We start from the raw sequence: 17,180 nt of genomic DNA, 5'->3' as shown, positions 1-17,180 counted from the left end.
ATATCTAGATGTACCATCATGGCCACCATAAACCATCCCAAGCACAGAGGTAGAACTGAGGAGAAGAAAGAAGGAGGAACCATGTATGCTGCTTTGAATTCACTGGAGGAAAGGCAGGATATAAATGGAATGAATGAACAAATTAATCTAAAAAACCAAATCCTCCAAACACTGATCACAGACAAGAAAGAAGCAGCATTGCGTGTTGTCCGTACACTTTGAAAATCCCTGGGTTCTGGGGTTCGTCCAACACAATGGCTTCACTTTTCAAAGTACAGTTCAGCTCCTCAACATTAGGAGGAAATTCCTGACAGTAAGGGCTGTTTGACAGTGGAACACACTCCCTCGGAGTATAGTGGAGTCTCCTTCCCTGGAGGTCTTTAAACAGAGGATGGCCATCTGTCGGGGATGCATTCAGAGTTCCTGCATGGCAGGGAGTTAGACTGGATGACCCTTGTGGTCTCTTCCAACTCTACAATTCTATGATTCCCCTCCTGCAACACAGTTTGAGCATCCCTTCTGTCCCACACTGCTCATCCCTCTCTAATTGGAGCTGGTGTCATGCATATTGCCAGAAATAGTAATTTTATGAGGTCTCATATAATTATCACTCTTCTTTCAATTACTCCACATTTCCCAGTGCTGGAAATATGAAAATGTACCCTGCATATTGTTCTTTATTTGAATTAATGCTTACTTAATGGGGTAGAGGGTGGGAGCTGGGACAAAGGGTTAGGAAAAAGGCATTTCTGACTTATCCCAGACTATCCCCTGTGATTTACCCTATTAAAGTTTGAGCAGATTCCATCTGCACAAAATGACACTGAGTCTTGCTAAATAAAATACTTTGACCTTCAGCGACTCAAGCCTGGCAGGTTGGGCTCCATCTGTATTCCTTCCCAATGACAGCTAAACTGGCAGGGTGTTATTTCATTTGCGTGCCCGTCACTCAACCTGAGCAAGTGGCATCCACTTTGGTGGTGGTGGGTGTGGGGGAAAGTGCCCTGTGGGAATCCTCCATCCATTTTACCAGGCCCCAGGGTTTGCTGCTGTCTTCGGTGAGGCTAGGCTGAATGTCAGTCAGATGCTGAGCTGCTCATAATCACTGGAGGTGGGCTGGGGAGTCATTAATAACCATAGGCTGACATTCCCCAGTACCTTGTTTGCCTTAGGATGTTCAAAGCACTTTTAACTCAGCCGCTCTTCAACAGGGTAACAGTTGCAAGAGTGAAAAACTGGAGAAGGCACCTGGAACTTTAATGTTGCTTGTGGCACCACCAGGTAAGATGCTTCACCTGCTAAAATTCCCTCTTCTACGCCACCGTAAAAGGGACAGCAGTCCTCTTCATTGTCTTAATATATAGGTGTTTATATATATGCATATATATGTACTTTTATAATTTTTAACACAATTATTATTTTAAAAAGTCAGTGGAACACACTCCCTCTGTGGGTAGTGGAGTCTCCTTCTTTGGAGGTTTTTAAACAGAGGCTGGATGGTCATCTGTCAGGGATACTTTGTGAATTCTGCATGGCAGAATGGGGTTGGTGGCCCTTGAGGTCTCTTTCCTCTCTATGGTTTTATGATTCTCTATACAGTTGGGCCTTCTAGATTCTCTAGGACTAGGGGCAGAGGACCCCCATAAATGTGGAAAAACTGCAAATAAAAAACCACATTATTTTTTAAACCTAAAAGAACATTAATATAGGAATCTTTAGGTCCTCCAGCGCAACTCTATCATCCATTTTCACCAGACGCTGACTACAGAATTGTGCTGGAGGAGCTACAAATACCTACAGAAGTGTTCTCTCTATGAATCTCTAGGTTCTCCATCATAGTCATATTGGAGGACCTAGAGATCCCTAGAGAGAACATATTCATTTCATAAGGTCCATAGCCATATTAGTTTGAAATATCAGTATGCAAAGGGATCTTGTAGCACTTTTGAGACTAAATGTGCGAGAGAAGTTGTAGCAGGAGTTTTCGTAGACTTGATCTATGAGTCTATAGTGTATTTGAGGATGTAGACTGACATCTATGAAAGCTCATGCTGCCAATTTCTTTCTTTCAGCTAGTCTCAAAGGTGCTGCAAGATCTTTCTACGTACTTCTTTTGCACAGTTAGTCTTAAAGGTGTAAGAGCCCTTTGCATACTGATATCCACTTTCACTTAGGGATGAAAATAATTTTCAAAAATTGATGAAAAATGATTGAAAGATGTGTTTTGCTAGTGTCAGTAAACTCTGAGAATCCTGGTCTAATGAGAATCTTCTATACAAAGGATGGAATCTACTTGGGCACTTACAAATATGTAACCAACCATCATTATGCAGCCACATTTTGACACGTGGCCTGGTCCATCCCAATCCTCACTTACTAAGAAGCAGCTGCTGTGATTGATGGGGATATGTTCTCCTGATGCTTGGGAAGCAGTTGACTGATGTTCTAACTCTTTCCCAAAAGCAATCTCTTTTACGACAGGCAGAAGTGGGGTCCCTGCCAAAATGCCATGTTGCACCAGAGATTTCTTGTGTGGAATGGTAGTGGAAACCTACAGTTACTCATTCATGGATGTTTGGTAATCATGATCCCTACATATGTCCTACATCAGGGGATACATTGGGACCATAAAAGTTTCCCAGTTCCCATTTACTGGGCAGCAGCTGCTGCAATCGATGGGGATCTGTTTCCCTGCCGCTTGGAAAGCAGGTAATTGATGTTACATAGTCCTAATGGCCCAAGAGGGTTCTGGCCAAGATATACGCATGGGGACAATTGCATAAAAAGAGCACTTTCTGCACAGCAGGCAGCATTAGCAGAAAAGGGTGGTTTCTGTGCGGAAAAAAAAGCCACATGTGATTTTTTCACAATTAAGTCCTGTACTGCTAAAACATTTTGAAAGCTGTGCAGTTTTAGGAGACTTCTTAGCAGCAGGAATAACTAAAATTACTTGTTGCTTCTAGCGAGAAAGAAATTAGCAAAGAAATACATCTCTAACTCCCAGTAGGAAAAAGATGGTGGTAAGAAAAGGTCACATATTTACAAATCTTACATTTGCTATCTTGAAAAGTGTGTTTTCATCTCAAAATGGCCAGCTAGTGGCCCATGGACAAGATCTGGCTCCTGAGACAATTTTATCTTTCCTTGCTCTAAGTCAAGCTGTTGTTTAAAATATGCAGTAGCTTGGCCCAAAAGAAAATGGCATATAAAAGGTCGAGTTCAGTGATCCCCTTTCTAAAGATACGTAGGCCTGTTACAGACTGCCAAAATAAAGCTGCTTCGGGTCTCTTTGGAGGTATGCTATTTAAATGATACATGGGTCCTAAGAGTCCGGCGGTTGTGCCAAAGCCACACTCCATTCCTAAGCACTGGAGTGCAGCTTTGGTGCAGCTTCCGGATTCTTAGGATGCATGCATCATTTAAATAGCATACCTCCAAAGAGACCCGAAGCAGCTTTATTTTGGCAGTCTGTAACAGGCCAAAGCATCCTTCTTTGCAGTAGTATTTGACTCAGTGGAGGCTTCAGCTGATGGAGGAGGAGACAAGACAGTTTTTGCTGTTTTTTCTTCCTTTCTCCCCAACCCACTTGCATCACTTTTCATACTGTTTTGGATTTTCTCCAGCCTTTTGGAGCACACTCTCCAACATTTTACAGATGGAAACTGCGACATGTGTTGCCCAGTTACATCACAATGTGGTCAATGGCCAGGCAACAAGCAAGCAAAGATTACTAAGTAGATTCTACTATTTTAAGCAGAAAAACCCTGGAATTTATATATTGAGTTTAGGAAGGGCAAGACTTAGGTATCTCTGCTGAGATACCTGAGTGCAAACTACTTTTGCACCTTGATCTCAGTTTGCAGCAACTGAAGAAAATCAATGATGAAGGGGGAAAGTGGGAGGAAGAGAGGGAAACTGGGACATTTTAAAAGCAGTTGAGAATGGGACAGCAGGATAGTTAACTTAATCAGGATAGTTGGAGAGAATGCTGTAGATTTTGAGGGAGTGCAGGAAACACCAGAGAAAATGTGAGTAGATGAATGCCCTTCCCACCCTCTTTAATATTCATCGTGTATTAAGTGTTGACTAACCAAGTTGCTCTTACTTTAGCAGGAACTGTATGCAAAGGGAACTTTGCATACTAATTTTCCAGGCTAACACAGCAATATCTTTGAATTCTAGTAAGGACTAAGAAAGGTTGATGTGGGCTTCTAGGCACTGAGTCCTACTGACTAGTGCTGCTGGTCTACAATTTTTTCCTCACACTGTTGTCTAAACACCTCACCCCCCCCCCCCCCCATAGCTTCATTCAAAGTAAAAACTTGCATCCCTAGGACATTTTTTCCCATACTCTTGTAGGGTGACCTCACCAGCGGATAGGACAAAATGACTTGGATTGAAAGTATAGTGCAATGTTGATGTTACAGTGAGACCTTGGTATCCATTAGTATTTTATTCCAGCCCCCCCCCCCCCCCCCCCCCGGATACTAAAGTGCATGGATGCTCAAGCCCCATTAAATAAAATGGCATAATGAAATGGTGTCCCTTATATAAAATAGCAAAATCAAGGTTTACTTTTTGGAATTTATCTTTTTGGGATATTTTCAAGCTGTGGATGGATGAATCCACAGATAAAGAATTTGTGGATATGGAGGGTCAACTGTACTTCTTAGTGTTATTTCCTGTTCTCTTTGAGCAGGAGGAATTGAATGGGCAAGATAGTAGAGAATGATCTTGGTAGATGCCCCATATTTACAAACCATCCCAATCGTCAGGGGCAGTCTCAACTAATCCTTCAACTACCTTTAAAATGTTGCCGTTTCTCTCTCCTCCCACTTTCCCTCTTTGTCCTTGGCTTGTTTCAGTTGCTGCTTTTTTGCTCCTTGGCACTTTACTGGTCACCCTATGTAGTAAAATTATGGCAGTCTCATTCTGAATACAGAAGTTGTGAAACTGCTCAATTCTATTTCCTGCAGACACAAGTCCATTTATGTAGATGTACATCCCACAATAAATCCCAGCCAATGTGTTTGAGGCATTTCTAAATAGGACAAAATGAGCACACAAGTGTCACAAAGAATCACATTCCTCCCTTCCCAACCTAAGTAACACAAAATTCTGTATGCTGAGAAACTGAAATTTTCCTTTCCAATGAAAATGCTTCATTAAGGGAAGACATCCAGATCTCCTGTGACAACTTAAATTAATGCAACAAAATGCCACCAAAGTGCACGAAGCATTCCATAAGGACAAGTCCTTAATTAAAACCACCTCCATTTGATAGGTTACATGGGAAAGGCTTGTTTTCTCTGTAATTTTTGCAGGGCGCCTAGTGATTTTAGGTACTTTTTAAATAATCGAAGAAAAATATTAATCATCTACAAATGGCCCAAGAGACAAGACATTTTTTAAAAGAGAGAGCATGCAGTAAAGACAAGGAAAAAGAGTGAAAATTCTCTGTTTGTTGGCTTACCTATGTCTGAAATCTTTATTTCTGACAGAAGAACAGGAGCGCAGAAGGAAGACAAAAAGAAAGGCGGAGGAAGAGAAGAAAGAGAGAAGGGGAGGGAGAGAGAGGGTTAGTGGGTGAACTCCAAGTATTATTAGAAGACTGAACACTTGACAGTAACAACCACACTCAACAAGGCAATAATAAATAAAGATGTAGCAAGACTGACACTGATACATTTCATAACGGAGATTACTTGTCAGTAAGCTGACTTATACGTTGCTACCCATCACCGAGAATGTAATTGCTTGGCAGCTTTTAGTTACCTGTGAAGTGGGGCAGAGCATAGCAACCATGGGGTATGATGCTCTGTTTATTTCTGTTTCTTTTGGATGATATGTATTTCCACCCACCATGTATATGTGGAGGTAGAAAGCCAAGTTAAGTTTAAACTGCAGTGAGGAAATCATGCAGTTAAACAACACTTTATCTGCCATGGCTCAATGCTATGAAATTATAGGATTTGTAGTTTTGTGAGATATTTCACGTTCTTTGTCAGAGAGTTCTGGTGCCGCTTGCTGTTGTTGTTGTTGTTAACTGCCTTCGAGTTGATTCCGACTCATGGTGACCCTGTGGATGAGCTATCTCCAAAACTCCCCATCTTTCCCAACAAACTACAAATCCCTTAACTCCATAGCAATGAACTATTGTAGTTAAAGTACCGGTAGTGTCAAACTGCATTCTTAGAATTCAGCCCAGCTTTTGCTTTCTGTATTAGCTTTATAGGTGCCATTTCTCAGTTCCAGCTGTCTTGCCTTCTTATTGATTCTGGTGGTCTGGGCAACCCTCCTTAGCTATGAGTTTCTGCTGAGATTTGGACAGGCAATCCCATTCTTTTCGGCTTCCTTCATTAAACTGATAATTCACTCCCATTCTGAAGGGATGTGTGTGTGTATTTTCCCATGTCTCTATGTAAATTATCATTCGGCTTCTCCTTCCCTTTCCAACTCCTTTTGAAATGAGCATTTTCCTCCTTTCTCTAAAGCTGCACCTTCTGCCCCGGAATGTGACTCTTCAATTATTTTTAGCTTGCCACCTTCCCTTCCACTTTAAGTAAAGAGACCTGCTTCTTCCTTTCTCGTAGGATTGAGAACACTTGTGAAAGGTCTTCTTCTGGCAGGTCCTCACATCTCATTTAATCCCATCCCCATCTTCAAAAACCCCAACACCTATCTGACCTCATTGTAATCGTCTCCTTCTAGAGTTGTTAGGTTTTGGAAAAATCAATTCAGGACAACCCTCTCTCTTGAGACACCAGCATTAGACTGGCTGGTACATGTGGTTTTTGTGTACTTTCAAGGCATTTCTGATTTATGGTGACTCTAGGGTGAACCTATCTTGGAGTCTCTTCCAACTCTATGATTCTATGACTTATGTATGTGTATGTGCATTCATGTCACCTGTTGACGTATGACGACCCCACGGATTTCATATGATTTTCTTAGGCAAGGAAAAGGTGTTTTTTTCCAGTTCTTTCCTCTGAAATATAGCTGATAGCACCCAGTATTCCTTGGCTAACTAGGACAGATCCTGCTTAGCTTTTAAGATCAGACAGGATCTGATCCCTTAAAGGTATTCAGGCCTGACTTAAGGAGCTGGATATGTTTAGCTATGGGTAAAGAAGACAGAGAAGTGAAATGAGGGCTATCTTTAAATATCTGAAGGGATGCCATATAGAAGATGGAATAAATTTGTTTGCAAAGAGAGGTCGGATGGCCATCTTTTAGGAATGCTTCATGTTTTTTGATGCTTTAAGGTTTTAATACAGAAAGCCTTTTTAATGAGATAGGGGGTGCTTATTGTTTTAAACTGTACTGTTTTTAATGGCTTTTTAAAAGGTTTGCATTTATTCTTTTAAGTAGTGATTTGAAGTGTTTTAATATTGTGACTAGTTTAATTCTATTTCAATGTTTACTTTTTGCAAGTTTTTAACTGTACTGTCACCTTGAGTCCCAATTCTGGGAGGAAGTCAGGATACAAATAAATGATGATGATGATGATGATGATGATGTATTCCTGTATGGGCAGGTGGGGATTGAACTAGTTGACCCTTGTGGAGCCCTCCAGCTCTTTAGATTCTATGATTTGATGTGGTTTCCTGGGTTCAACCATGCCCCAACAGTCTATATATGTGGCACTGATTCAGAATGGCCTGCTTCCTTTATGTTAGGAGCCAGAAATGGGATAAGAAGAGGGGAAGAGAAGGGGCAAAACAGGCTGGATGAGATCTGTGGTGGGAACTGGCATGAAAATTTTAATAAAACAAACACTGTTTGTACCACTAGTCAGTGAGCTTCTGTTTTATAGAAAGGTAATTTTGCAGCTGCAGAGTTACATGGTGTGTCGTTTGATGTTTTACTGTGCAAGACTCACAAAGTGGTCACAGGAGAGAGCCAAACCAATGTTTTAGGCTGCTTTCAAGATTCCTGAACAAAAGTTACAAACCTTTCCCTGCTGCAATCTTTTTTTCCCCCTTTCCGAAACCCCATTTTACAGCTGCCATTTCCCCTTCTGGAACACAACCCCCCATGAGTTCCAATAAAGAAACCACTCTGAATGGCATTCATCTCCAAGGGAAAGTACTTCGAAAAGGCCCAGATAAAAGCTGTCTGTGCCCCTAAAGCCACTGTTTCCCTGGGTGGCTGTTAGCCAAGGCCAGCCAGGCAAACAGCCTGTGGGTCTTTTTATCATTTCTTGATCCTTGGAAGTTAAGCATAAAAGCAACAGAAATGGCTGAGGCTGTTTTCAGACTGGAGTGACTTTATAGCTTCTTTGTTGGCAGAACTATGGTTGCTCTTTTCGGACTCTAGGATAGGGTATCTCTCTCTGTGTGTGTTCCTTATTTTGACTGAGATAATTGACCCATCCAGGCTACTATTGTCTACTTTGAGTGGCAGGATTGTCCAGATTCACAACTGGAGAGCCCTACTCAGTTTTGCCATCCTTTAATGTGAAGATGCCAGAGGTTGAACGCAAATCCTTTTGCCAGTAAAGGGTACACTATTTTGCACTGAGCAATGGCTCCTCCCTGACCTAATCTAATTCAGTTTAGCAAATCATTAGCAATGAGGCATAGCCTGCTGTGGTGTATATTGTGGGTGTGGGTGTATTGTATGCCTTCAAGTTGTTTCTGACTTATGGCGACCGTAAGGCAACCCTATCATAGGGTTTTCTTGGCAAGGTTTGTTTAGCGGAGGTTTGCCACTGCTGACCCCTGAGTCTGAGAGCATGTACTTGACCAAGGTCACCGAGTTGGTTTCATGGCCAAGCAGGAATCGAACCCTGGTTTCCAGATTCGTTGCCCAATGATCAAACCAGAACACCACACTGGCTCTCTTTATTGTAGAAAATGTGTTTTTTTTAATCTATTCCTTGTACTGTTAGTGCTGCCTGTGCATTTGTCCAAAAAATTACAATCCTACAGTGTTATACCATTTTCCTAGAGCGGAAGTTTGCAATGTCTTCCACTTTAGCTCTATTCTACAGGGAGTTGGTAGGACAGGTTGGAAGAAGGCAACTTCAGGAAGAGTTTGGAGATATAAATCACTGTGTCCTAGTTATGAATGACCCGCTAATGCCCTGAATATCCTCTATATATCGTCATTAGTCCAAGATTAGATCTTTCCCCAGGCTTGCCTGTTAATTTTCAACACTCCTGGAAGACAAACTGCAAAGGAGATATTTCACTTGTTAGATCCAAGCCTTCATCTCACTATATTTCAGGGGATGGCCAAGTGTGATTCTATGATCACATGAGAACCCCAGGTTGTTTTTATAGTCCTCGATCTTGCTAGACTCCCTGGATTGTTCTGTCTCTGGCTGGAAAAAAAATCATTTTTTGCAAGCTTCCAGGAGCAGCAGCTCACCATTTAAATATGGACTTCCCACACTGTTTAATACCAGCAAATACCTGCTTTTTGGAACAGAAAGAAAATGTCTGTCCAGTTCTGGTTTTGTTCCACCTGGCTGGCATTTTGGGCAGTGCACATGACTTTTGGATGGTCTGAAGGCTGAAAAAACATGCTAAGGGCATTGAATTTGCCCTGCCAATTTTTTTTTTTGGGGGGGGTGTTACTCATCTTGGGAGATAAAGGTTTTGGAGCTTGTAATGGTCACTGTGCATGATTAGCCTTCAGAGAACTGGGGCCCGTTCACACTATACAATTACAGTGCTATGATTTCACTTTAACAGCTATGGTTCCATCCTATGGAATCTTGGTATCTGTAGTTTGGAGGGGCACTAGAGTTCTATGGCTGAAAAGTCTAAACACCTCTTCCTAAACTGCCAACCCCAGGAATCCATAGGATGTTGCCATGGCAGCTGAAGTGTAATACCAGCACTGTAATTGTCTATTTATTATTTATTTTATTAAAATATTTATAGCCTGTGTTATTTCCGAAGATCTCAAGACAGCTTATAATAAAAGCAATTCAGAACAATAAGAACAATGATTTGAGAAAATATTAAAAATATGTTAAGTGGTTTATCAATTAAAACACCAGACAATTTAAAACTGCTTAAAATTTTAAATACAGGTTGAGTGTCCCTTATCTGGAATTCTGAAATATTTCAAAAACCAGAACTATTTTCATGGGTGGCTGAGATAACGACATCTTTACTTTCTGATGGTTCAGTGCACACAAACTTTGCTTCATGCAAAAAATATTTAAAATATTATATAATATTGCCCTCTCAGAATATCCATATAAAGTGTATATGGAACATAAATGAATTTCATGTTTAGACTTGTCCATATCCATGATTTCTCATTATGTACATATATGACATACAAATATTGCAAATGAAAACATAAAAATAAAAAGATGAAAATCTGAAATCCAAAACACCTTAGATCGAAAGCATTTCAGAGAAGGGAAACTCAACCTGTAGTGCAATCATAGCACATGCATAGTCTGGGTAAAATCAGTGGCAAAATGATACCAATGTTGGTGCCAATTGGGCCCCAAAGGGAGGGCATTGCACAACTGCTGGTGCCACCTATGTCTCTCCTATGTCTTCCGACAGGTATCTCTCCTGCTGATAGGGCACAGAGGAGAGCCCTTCCAAATCTTAGATCTTGGGGCAGATATATATACAGAATGCTGCTCCCTCAGGTATTGAGATCCAATACATGTGTAGTTTAAATGGGTTCCAGATTTCACTGGGCAGCCTGGCATACCTTAACTCCAGTATGTTGGTGACGTTTCCAGATGGAAAGATTCTTCTGATGTAGTTGAAATCTCCGACATAAAGGCTTCCATCCGATCCACAGGTCAAGGCAACAGGAGCCAGGAGCTTGTTCCCATCAGCTAGGCCATTACAACTAGGGCAAGAGATGCTTCTCCTCCTTCCGTTTCCCATGATGCTCCCTATGACTGGAGGCTGCTGAGAAATGAACTGGTTTTCTCCATTTCCTTTATGCAAGATGCCTGGAATGCAAGAAAAGGAGAATAAATGAAAATGGGACCAGCTTTTAGTTCAGCGGGTGGGCAACTGTGGCAATTCCAGGGGCCAACTTTCTGCTTCCCACAACCTCCCGGGGCCATAAACTGCCCAAAACCCTTCCCCCTCAAACAAGCAAGCAAGCAAACAAACAAAAAACACAAACAGGAAGCGGCTGGAAATTCTTGCTTAGAAAAATGGGTATTTGGGGATGTGAAGAGAGAGGCTGGGCAACAGTGGTTAGAGCCAGTCAACCATAGCCTTTGAAATACTGTTAAGGAGGACTATGGGGGAAAGGCTGGAGAAACACAGACTTTCAGTGTTAAGTTGCAGCAGTGTGTCTGCATTAAACAATACAATGAAAGCCGATGCTGGGAAAGAATGCTGTAGCTGTGTGTGTGCCTGCGTCCAGCAGCTGTCTCCAGAATCCTTTACTGAGCATCAGTGTATAGCAAAGCACAGAGAAAAGAGGGAAGCAGATAAGCTTGCATCACAAGCCACTTCTCAGAACAGCAGCGTCATTGGGGGGTGGGTGCAGGGTGTATGGGCCACACTGGGTTACATCACAGAAGAGGGGTAACACCTGGTTGGGCCCTTCAGTGCAGGAGAGGCAAACACGGCCCTTTCCAGCTGTTCCATCCCCAAGCTTCCTTCCAGGGGAGAAAGCCTGGGGATGGAGGAGCAGGAGGGGCGAATGCACACTATTCCTGCATTGGGTGACACCATAGTTAATGACGCCTCTGCCTTGGGATATTAAGTGTAGATCTCTATGTTTGATCCTGAAAACATTTTGGTAGAAACTTTCAAGTGGTTTCTGGAAGGTTCAGAACATCTGTTGCTTATTTGTAAGAGGCTTATCTTGATCTTGTTGTTTCATTTCACATGTGTATTTGTTGATTTCAGATAAGAAAATATGATGAAACATGTTAAACTGCTCTTCTGTTTTGTGGTACAGGGACTTCTCTCTAATCTTTCCATGTTATTTTGGTTTCTGGTACTAAATTTTCTGCTAAAGCAGTAATGCCCAGGAACATACCTACCTTGTCAACTGAGGTCTACCTGTACCTCCTAAGGCATTCAAAGATGGCTAGATTAAGGATAAGCTCTGCCAAAAATAAATGCCCATGGTAGATTTTGAGTGGGTGTTTTTTCTCCAGCTCCGTAGATTCACATTTTTTAAAAAAATGTTGGCACAATATGTAGGTTACAATAAATAATTTGTTAGCAATCTACGTGCATGTGTGTGTGTTCCCTTCCCATTTTGGTTGAATTATTAATGGTGAAAATGCTCCTACGCATTGTGTAACTGTGTCAGACTCATTTTGTTATTTTTTTTATTTTTGCTGTTACAAACCAGGGGAAAGGGGAAGAAGCCATTACTTAAAGCTGACATACCACTCTGGATGTTCAGTGCATGGTGCTTGTCCAAAGACCACCCTCCCAGTTTGGACCCATCGATTTCGTAACCTTGGAGCACTGCTGTCCGCTTCTCCCACAGGATCAAGTCAGGACACGATTCGTATTCATAGCCAACTGAAACTGGGAACAAGAACAAGAGAACAAGAGAAAAGAAAACCGCAACTTAATCATCTGAGAAGTGCAAACTCAGCACACAGCGGGGACTTATAATTGGGTGCCTGGGTTGGGCAGAAGGGCATTTCTGCAGGCTAGAACCAATTCTTATTTAAAACCCTCTCACGTCCGTACAGAGCTTTCCTCTTTAAAGGCTACTGTGCATTTAAAAAAAGGTCAGTGCAGTAATAGGTGTTGAACAAATGTGCTAATTATTTAAAAATTGCTGGATCAGGGACATGTTTATTAGGCCAGGAACAGTCAAGGTCTTCCACTTTACATTTTGCCCCCTTATGCTATTTTTTCCTCTGCTCAGAGATGTCCACCAAATCAGGACAAAAACAGGAAGATCAAATTTGGGGATGTAGTACTTCACTAGTTTTGTTCTTTCAGAAAGGAACAAGAATTTTAGTAATTTTCTTCCTGCTGTGTGAAAATCTATGAAAACGGTTCAGTTTTCAAAGATTCTTCACAGTTCAGGACATTTTCTGCACAAAATTTCCATGTAGCTTTTTTTGCGCAACAAACCAGATGTTCTGTGCAGAAAATGTGATTTACTGTGTGAAAAAGTGCTACGTTTATCCCTAACTATAGTATTTTCTGTATAGGAAACAGCATTTTCTGTGCAGAAAATAATATTTTCCCTCACAAATGTTATTTTCTACATAGAAAATACTGTTTCCTGCACAGAAAAAGCTGTTCTCTGAAAAAACAAACTCATCCCCTGAAAAAGAAAACCCACATGCAAATTTTGCACAGAAAAAAAAATATCCTGAACTGTGAAGATTTTCATGAACTTGAGTTTCTTCCTGATAGGGCTTCCTGACAATTGAGAAACATGTTTTTGAACAATTATTGAATATTTTTGACTATTCTGTCCTTCCCTAATCAAAATGCTCAAAGATTCACCATTTGAATAGAACTAAATTGGATTAGTAATAGGATAATCTACATTGCCCTTTCAGAATGGCAAGCCATGAGTTACTGGTTCAGCAGTGTGTAGGGAAATGTTCCTTCATTAATTTCGCAGGGTCTGGAGGTTGACATTTACCCAGATCAACAAAAAGCAGAACCAGTTTTGGAAGAGGCAGGTGTTGTATTGCTCCTTGCTCTGTCCATGGTGATGGTCTCAGTGAGAAATATCTAGTGACAGTTGAAAGTACAGGTTGGGCCTCCCTTATCCAAAATGTCTGGGGCCAGGATTGTTCTGGATTTTGGAATTTATTTATTTATTTAAGAACACAAAAAAGGCCTCCTCAGCCTGGCTGTGGTCCATTAGCTACTCAAAGTGGTAGTCCCTGGACCAGTGTCAGTCCACAAGCCATTGACTGTTGATCCATGGCAAGTTTCCAGTAAAGAAAGAAACAACTGTAGCCAATGGACACAAATACGGTGCTATTTCCTGGCACACTGGGAAAATGTAGCTGATCCTCGACATCTGACAGATTGAGAAGCACTGTTTTAGACACTCAGGGGACATCTTACCAAAGACTTCAGACAATCCATACACTTTCTGATTGTAGACGTCAGTCTTGTCCCACACGAAGTAGTAAGAGAGGTCTGGAGCTGCAGCAAACCATTTCCTGAAAAGGCGTCCCTCAACTGCTACCATGAGGTGGACTTTCATCAGGTTGAATGGTATGGTAGGATGGGTCAGGCTGATCCTCAACACTGATCTATAGCCAGATGTCCGGCTGCTCAGGTAACTCAACTTGATTTTACTGCCTGAAATTTTTATCTCTTCTTGCAGTGCCTGCAAAATATAACCACCATCACATAGAAAGAAGCGTAATTAAACTACATGCAAACCAGGCTACGTAACACCAGGAGAATTACTGTTTATGAGTTGCTGCCATTTTAAATTTAAAAATAATAATAATAATGGCATTAATAAATTCCATTTTTATAAAGGTAAAGGTTTCCCCTTTGACATGATTGTCTAGTTGCATCCAATTGTAGGTGGTGGTGCTCATCTCCATTACTAAGCTGAAGGAGCCAGCGTTGTCAAAGACGACTTCGTGGTCATGAGGCCAGCATGATTAATGCCAAGGCACATGGAAAGCTGTTACCTTCCCACTAAAGTGGTATCTATTTATCTACTTTTACATACGTTCGAACTGCTAGGTTGGCAGAAGCTGGGACTAGTGACAGGAGCTCACTCTGTAATGCAGCACTTGGGTCTCAAACTGCCAACCTGGAGACTGTGCGGTCATCAGAGTAGGCGTCTTAATCACTAAGCCACCACTTCTGTTCTTATACACCCACATAAAATTCATGCAGCTAGTATTATTCATAGACGTTGTGGGACAATTCTAATATGAATTTGCAGTTTTCATTTTGAAAACTGAGTTTCACATGACCACCAATCTTAGGCTTGAATCCAATTCCTAGTCCTAATTAGAAAAGACCCACGGAGTCAGTGTCCAGACAGGCCATAAAGGTCCGTATTCCCTCCGGCTTTGCCAGGATGACGCAAGTCAAAACCACAGGGCCACATCCTGGGACATCGGATGCTGATCCAGTGGATCCAGCCTGATCCTGGGGTAAACAGCCCTTAACACAGGTCAAAATGAACCTTGGTTTGCCACTGAGTTGCCTGGAAACTCCATGGCAAACCCAACTGTTTAAAGGTCCCCTGCGTGTTCCTCACTTTTCTGTGCTGTCATTCCTATTGGGAAGTCCCCCATCACTGCATCTGATGGAGAAACGGGGCATATGGCCAAGTGGGTGCATCCAGCTACCCCCTTTCCACATCAGACATGGCGATGAGGAGGTACTTCTCAGTAGGAGCGATGACTCAGAAAGGCATGGAGCACATGCCAGTAGCGGGTCTCCAGGCTGGTGCGAGGATGAGTGCGTAAACACCTGTCCGTCCCTGAACTGGCCTGGGGACCAACCTGGATGAACACCTGAGCCACAATAGTATGGGTTCAGCCTGTGCTTTCCTGGCCCATCTGCTCAGGGCCTCAGTCAATAAAAAAGATAAATAATGAAACCTGATCTCTTGCTAGAAGCCAAAACGACTACAAGGAGGCTATCGTACTTTGGACATATAATGAGTGAACAAGATTTATGGGAAAAGACAAGAAGACTAGGAAAAGCTGAAGGGAGTAGAAAAAGAGGAAGAACACTGTACAGATGTTCTTTGGCCACACCATGAGAAGGCATGCCTCAATGGAAAAGACAATGCTAGAAAAGATGGAGGGTAGTAGAAAGAGAGGAAGACAACATATTAGATGGATAGACTCAGTCAAGGAGGCCATGGCCCTGAGCCTGCAGGGCCTCAGCCAAGCAGTTGATAACAGGGGTGCTTGGAAGTGTCTCATTCAGAGGGCAGATATGAGTTCAAGCCAATTAGCAACAAGAACAAGGTTCAATCAAGGAAGTCTTGAGTTTTTGGATTATACCAGTCCATGGTCATCAGTGCCACCACACACTGAGAAGACAACACAGAAAAGTTCCCCACACCTTTGAAAAGAAGAACACTTTTTTTTTCTTCTGAAACTCATCTGGAAACTGAGCACTAGATCAGCAACTCCAGAAATGCTTTGTTGTGTGGACAGTACTAATGATTTGCAAGATGTATAAGCTGGGAAACAAACTGATACAAATGCACTCAGTCTTTCTGGTTCATCTGTGAACATATAGGTTGAGTATCTCTTATCCAGAATTCCAAAATGCAAAATTTTCCAGTATCAAAATTGTCCCCATGGTGGCTAAGATAGTGACAACGTTGCTTTCTGAAATGGTTCTGTGTATAAAATTACCTTTAGGTTATGTGCATAAATGTATATGAAATATAAATGAATTTCATGTCTAGGCCAAGATGTCTCTTTATGTATATGCAAATATTACAAAATCCGGGGGGGGGGGATCCAAAATTGAAAACACTTCTGGTCCCAAGCATTTCAGATAAGGGATACTCAACATGTGTTCCCATTTTTGCCATCAGCTGAGAGCAGGCTTTAGACTATACTTAAAATCAAGCTACTTGCTTGATTATTATTCTAACCTCAACTAGGGAATTTTACATTGGCTTCAATGTTGGCATGTGCCATTTGTAAATTCCCCTCCTCTCCCGTGCTGCATTTCCCTGTAGTTTTCTTTCTTACTACCCAAAAAAATCCATTAAGAAAAAGAAGAGTGAATAGCTGCACAATGTCTCCTAACAGTCAGTGCTGGGAACCCTCTTATTGGAACCTTAATATTTTCTAATTATATTCCTTCCCCCCCTTTTTAAAAAAAAACCATGATTAAAGCTTTAAAATCATGATTAAAGTTTTATATCTTTAAAAAAAATCTTTTAATTGGGGAGTGATGTATTTGTATTTCTATTTTTATCATTATATTTTAACACCCTTAGAAAACTCTCTTAAATTAATATTTTAATTATGATCGTTTAATTAGTTTTTAACTTCTGTACTATCCATAGTTTTAAACTGTACTTTGTTCTAATTCAAACTGCAAGGCACCATAGGTACCATATTGGGAAAAAGGAGAAATATAAATAGAATATTAACTGTTGTTCACCCCCCCCTTTTTTTTTTTAGTTAGAACAGGAGTAGGCATTTGTCAGAGATGGAGGGGCCACATTGGTCCTCTGTGAGACCTTGTGGGTCCTACAAATGCTGGTTCCCCTTCCAGTTTCCATCCCAG

The 17,180-nt window shown here is 41.5% G+C and overlaps 1 protein-coding gene across 6 annotated transcripts in view; it reads right to left on the bottom strand.

The window, feature by feature from the left end:
* The window catches only part of LOC149320104 (teneurin-4), a 793,050-nt gene that overhangs the window by 60,364 nt on the left and 715,506 nt on the right, over positions 1-17,180 (bottom strand). For 5 of the 6 annotated variants that reach the window (XM_089512941.1, XM_089512942.1, XM_089512944.1 and 2 more), the window contains 4 exons: positions 14,010-14,277; positions 12,348-12,491; positions 10,690-10,939; positions 5,474-5,494 (listed from right to left, as the gene is read on the bottom strand). In XM_089512941.1, coding sequence (XP_089369067.1) covers positions 5,474-5,494; positions 10,690-10,939; positions 12,348-12,491; positions 14,010-14,277 — 683 coding nt within the window. The remainder of the gene's footprint in view (positions 1-5,473; positions 5,495-10,689; positions 10,940-12,347; positions 12,492-14,009; positions 14,278-17,180) is intronic. The other variant, XM_089512947.1, reaches the window with a different exon arrangement.

Source organism: Sceloporus occidentalis, unplaced genomic scaffold (assembly GCF_023333645.1).
Source record: "Sceloporus occidentalis isolate IW3139 unplaced genomic scaffold, rSceOcc1.0.p SCAF_2, whole genome shotgun sequence".
Lineage (NCBI taxonomy): Eukaryota > Metazoa > Chordata > Lepidosauria > Squamata > Phrynosomatidae > Sceloporus > Sceloporus occidentalis.
Note: the sequence above shows the minus strand (reverse complement) of the source record. Positions and strands in the feature narration are given on the sequence as shown.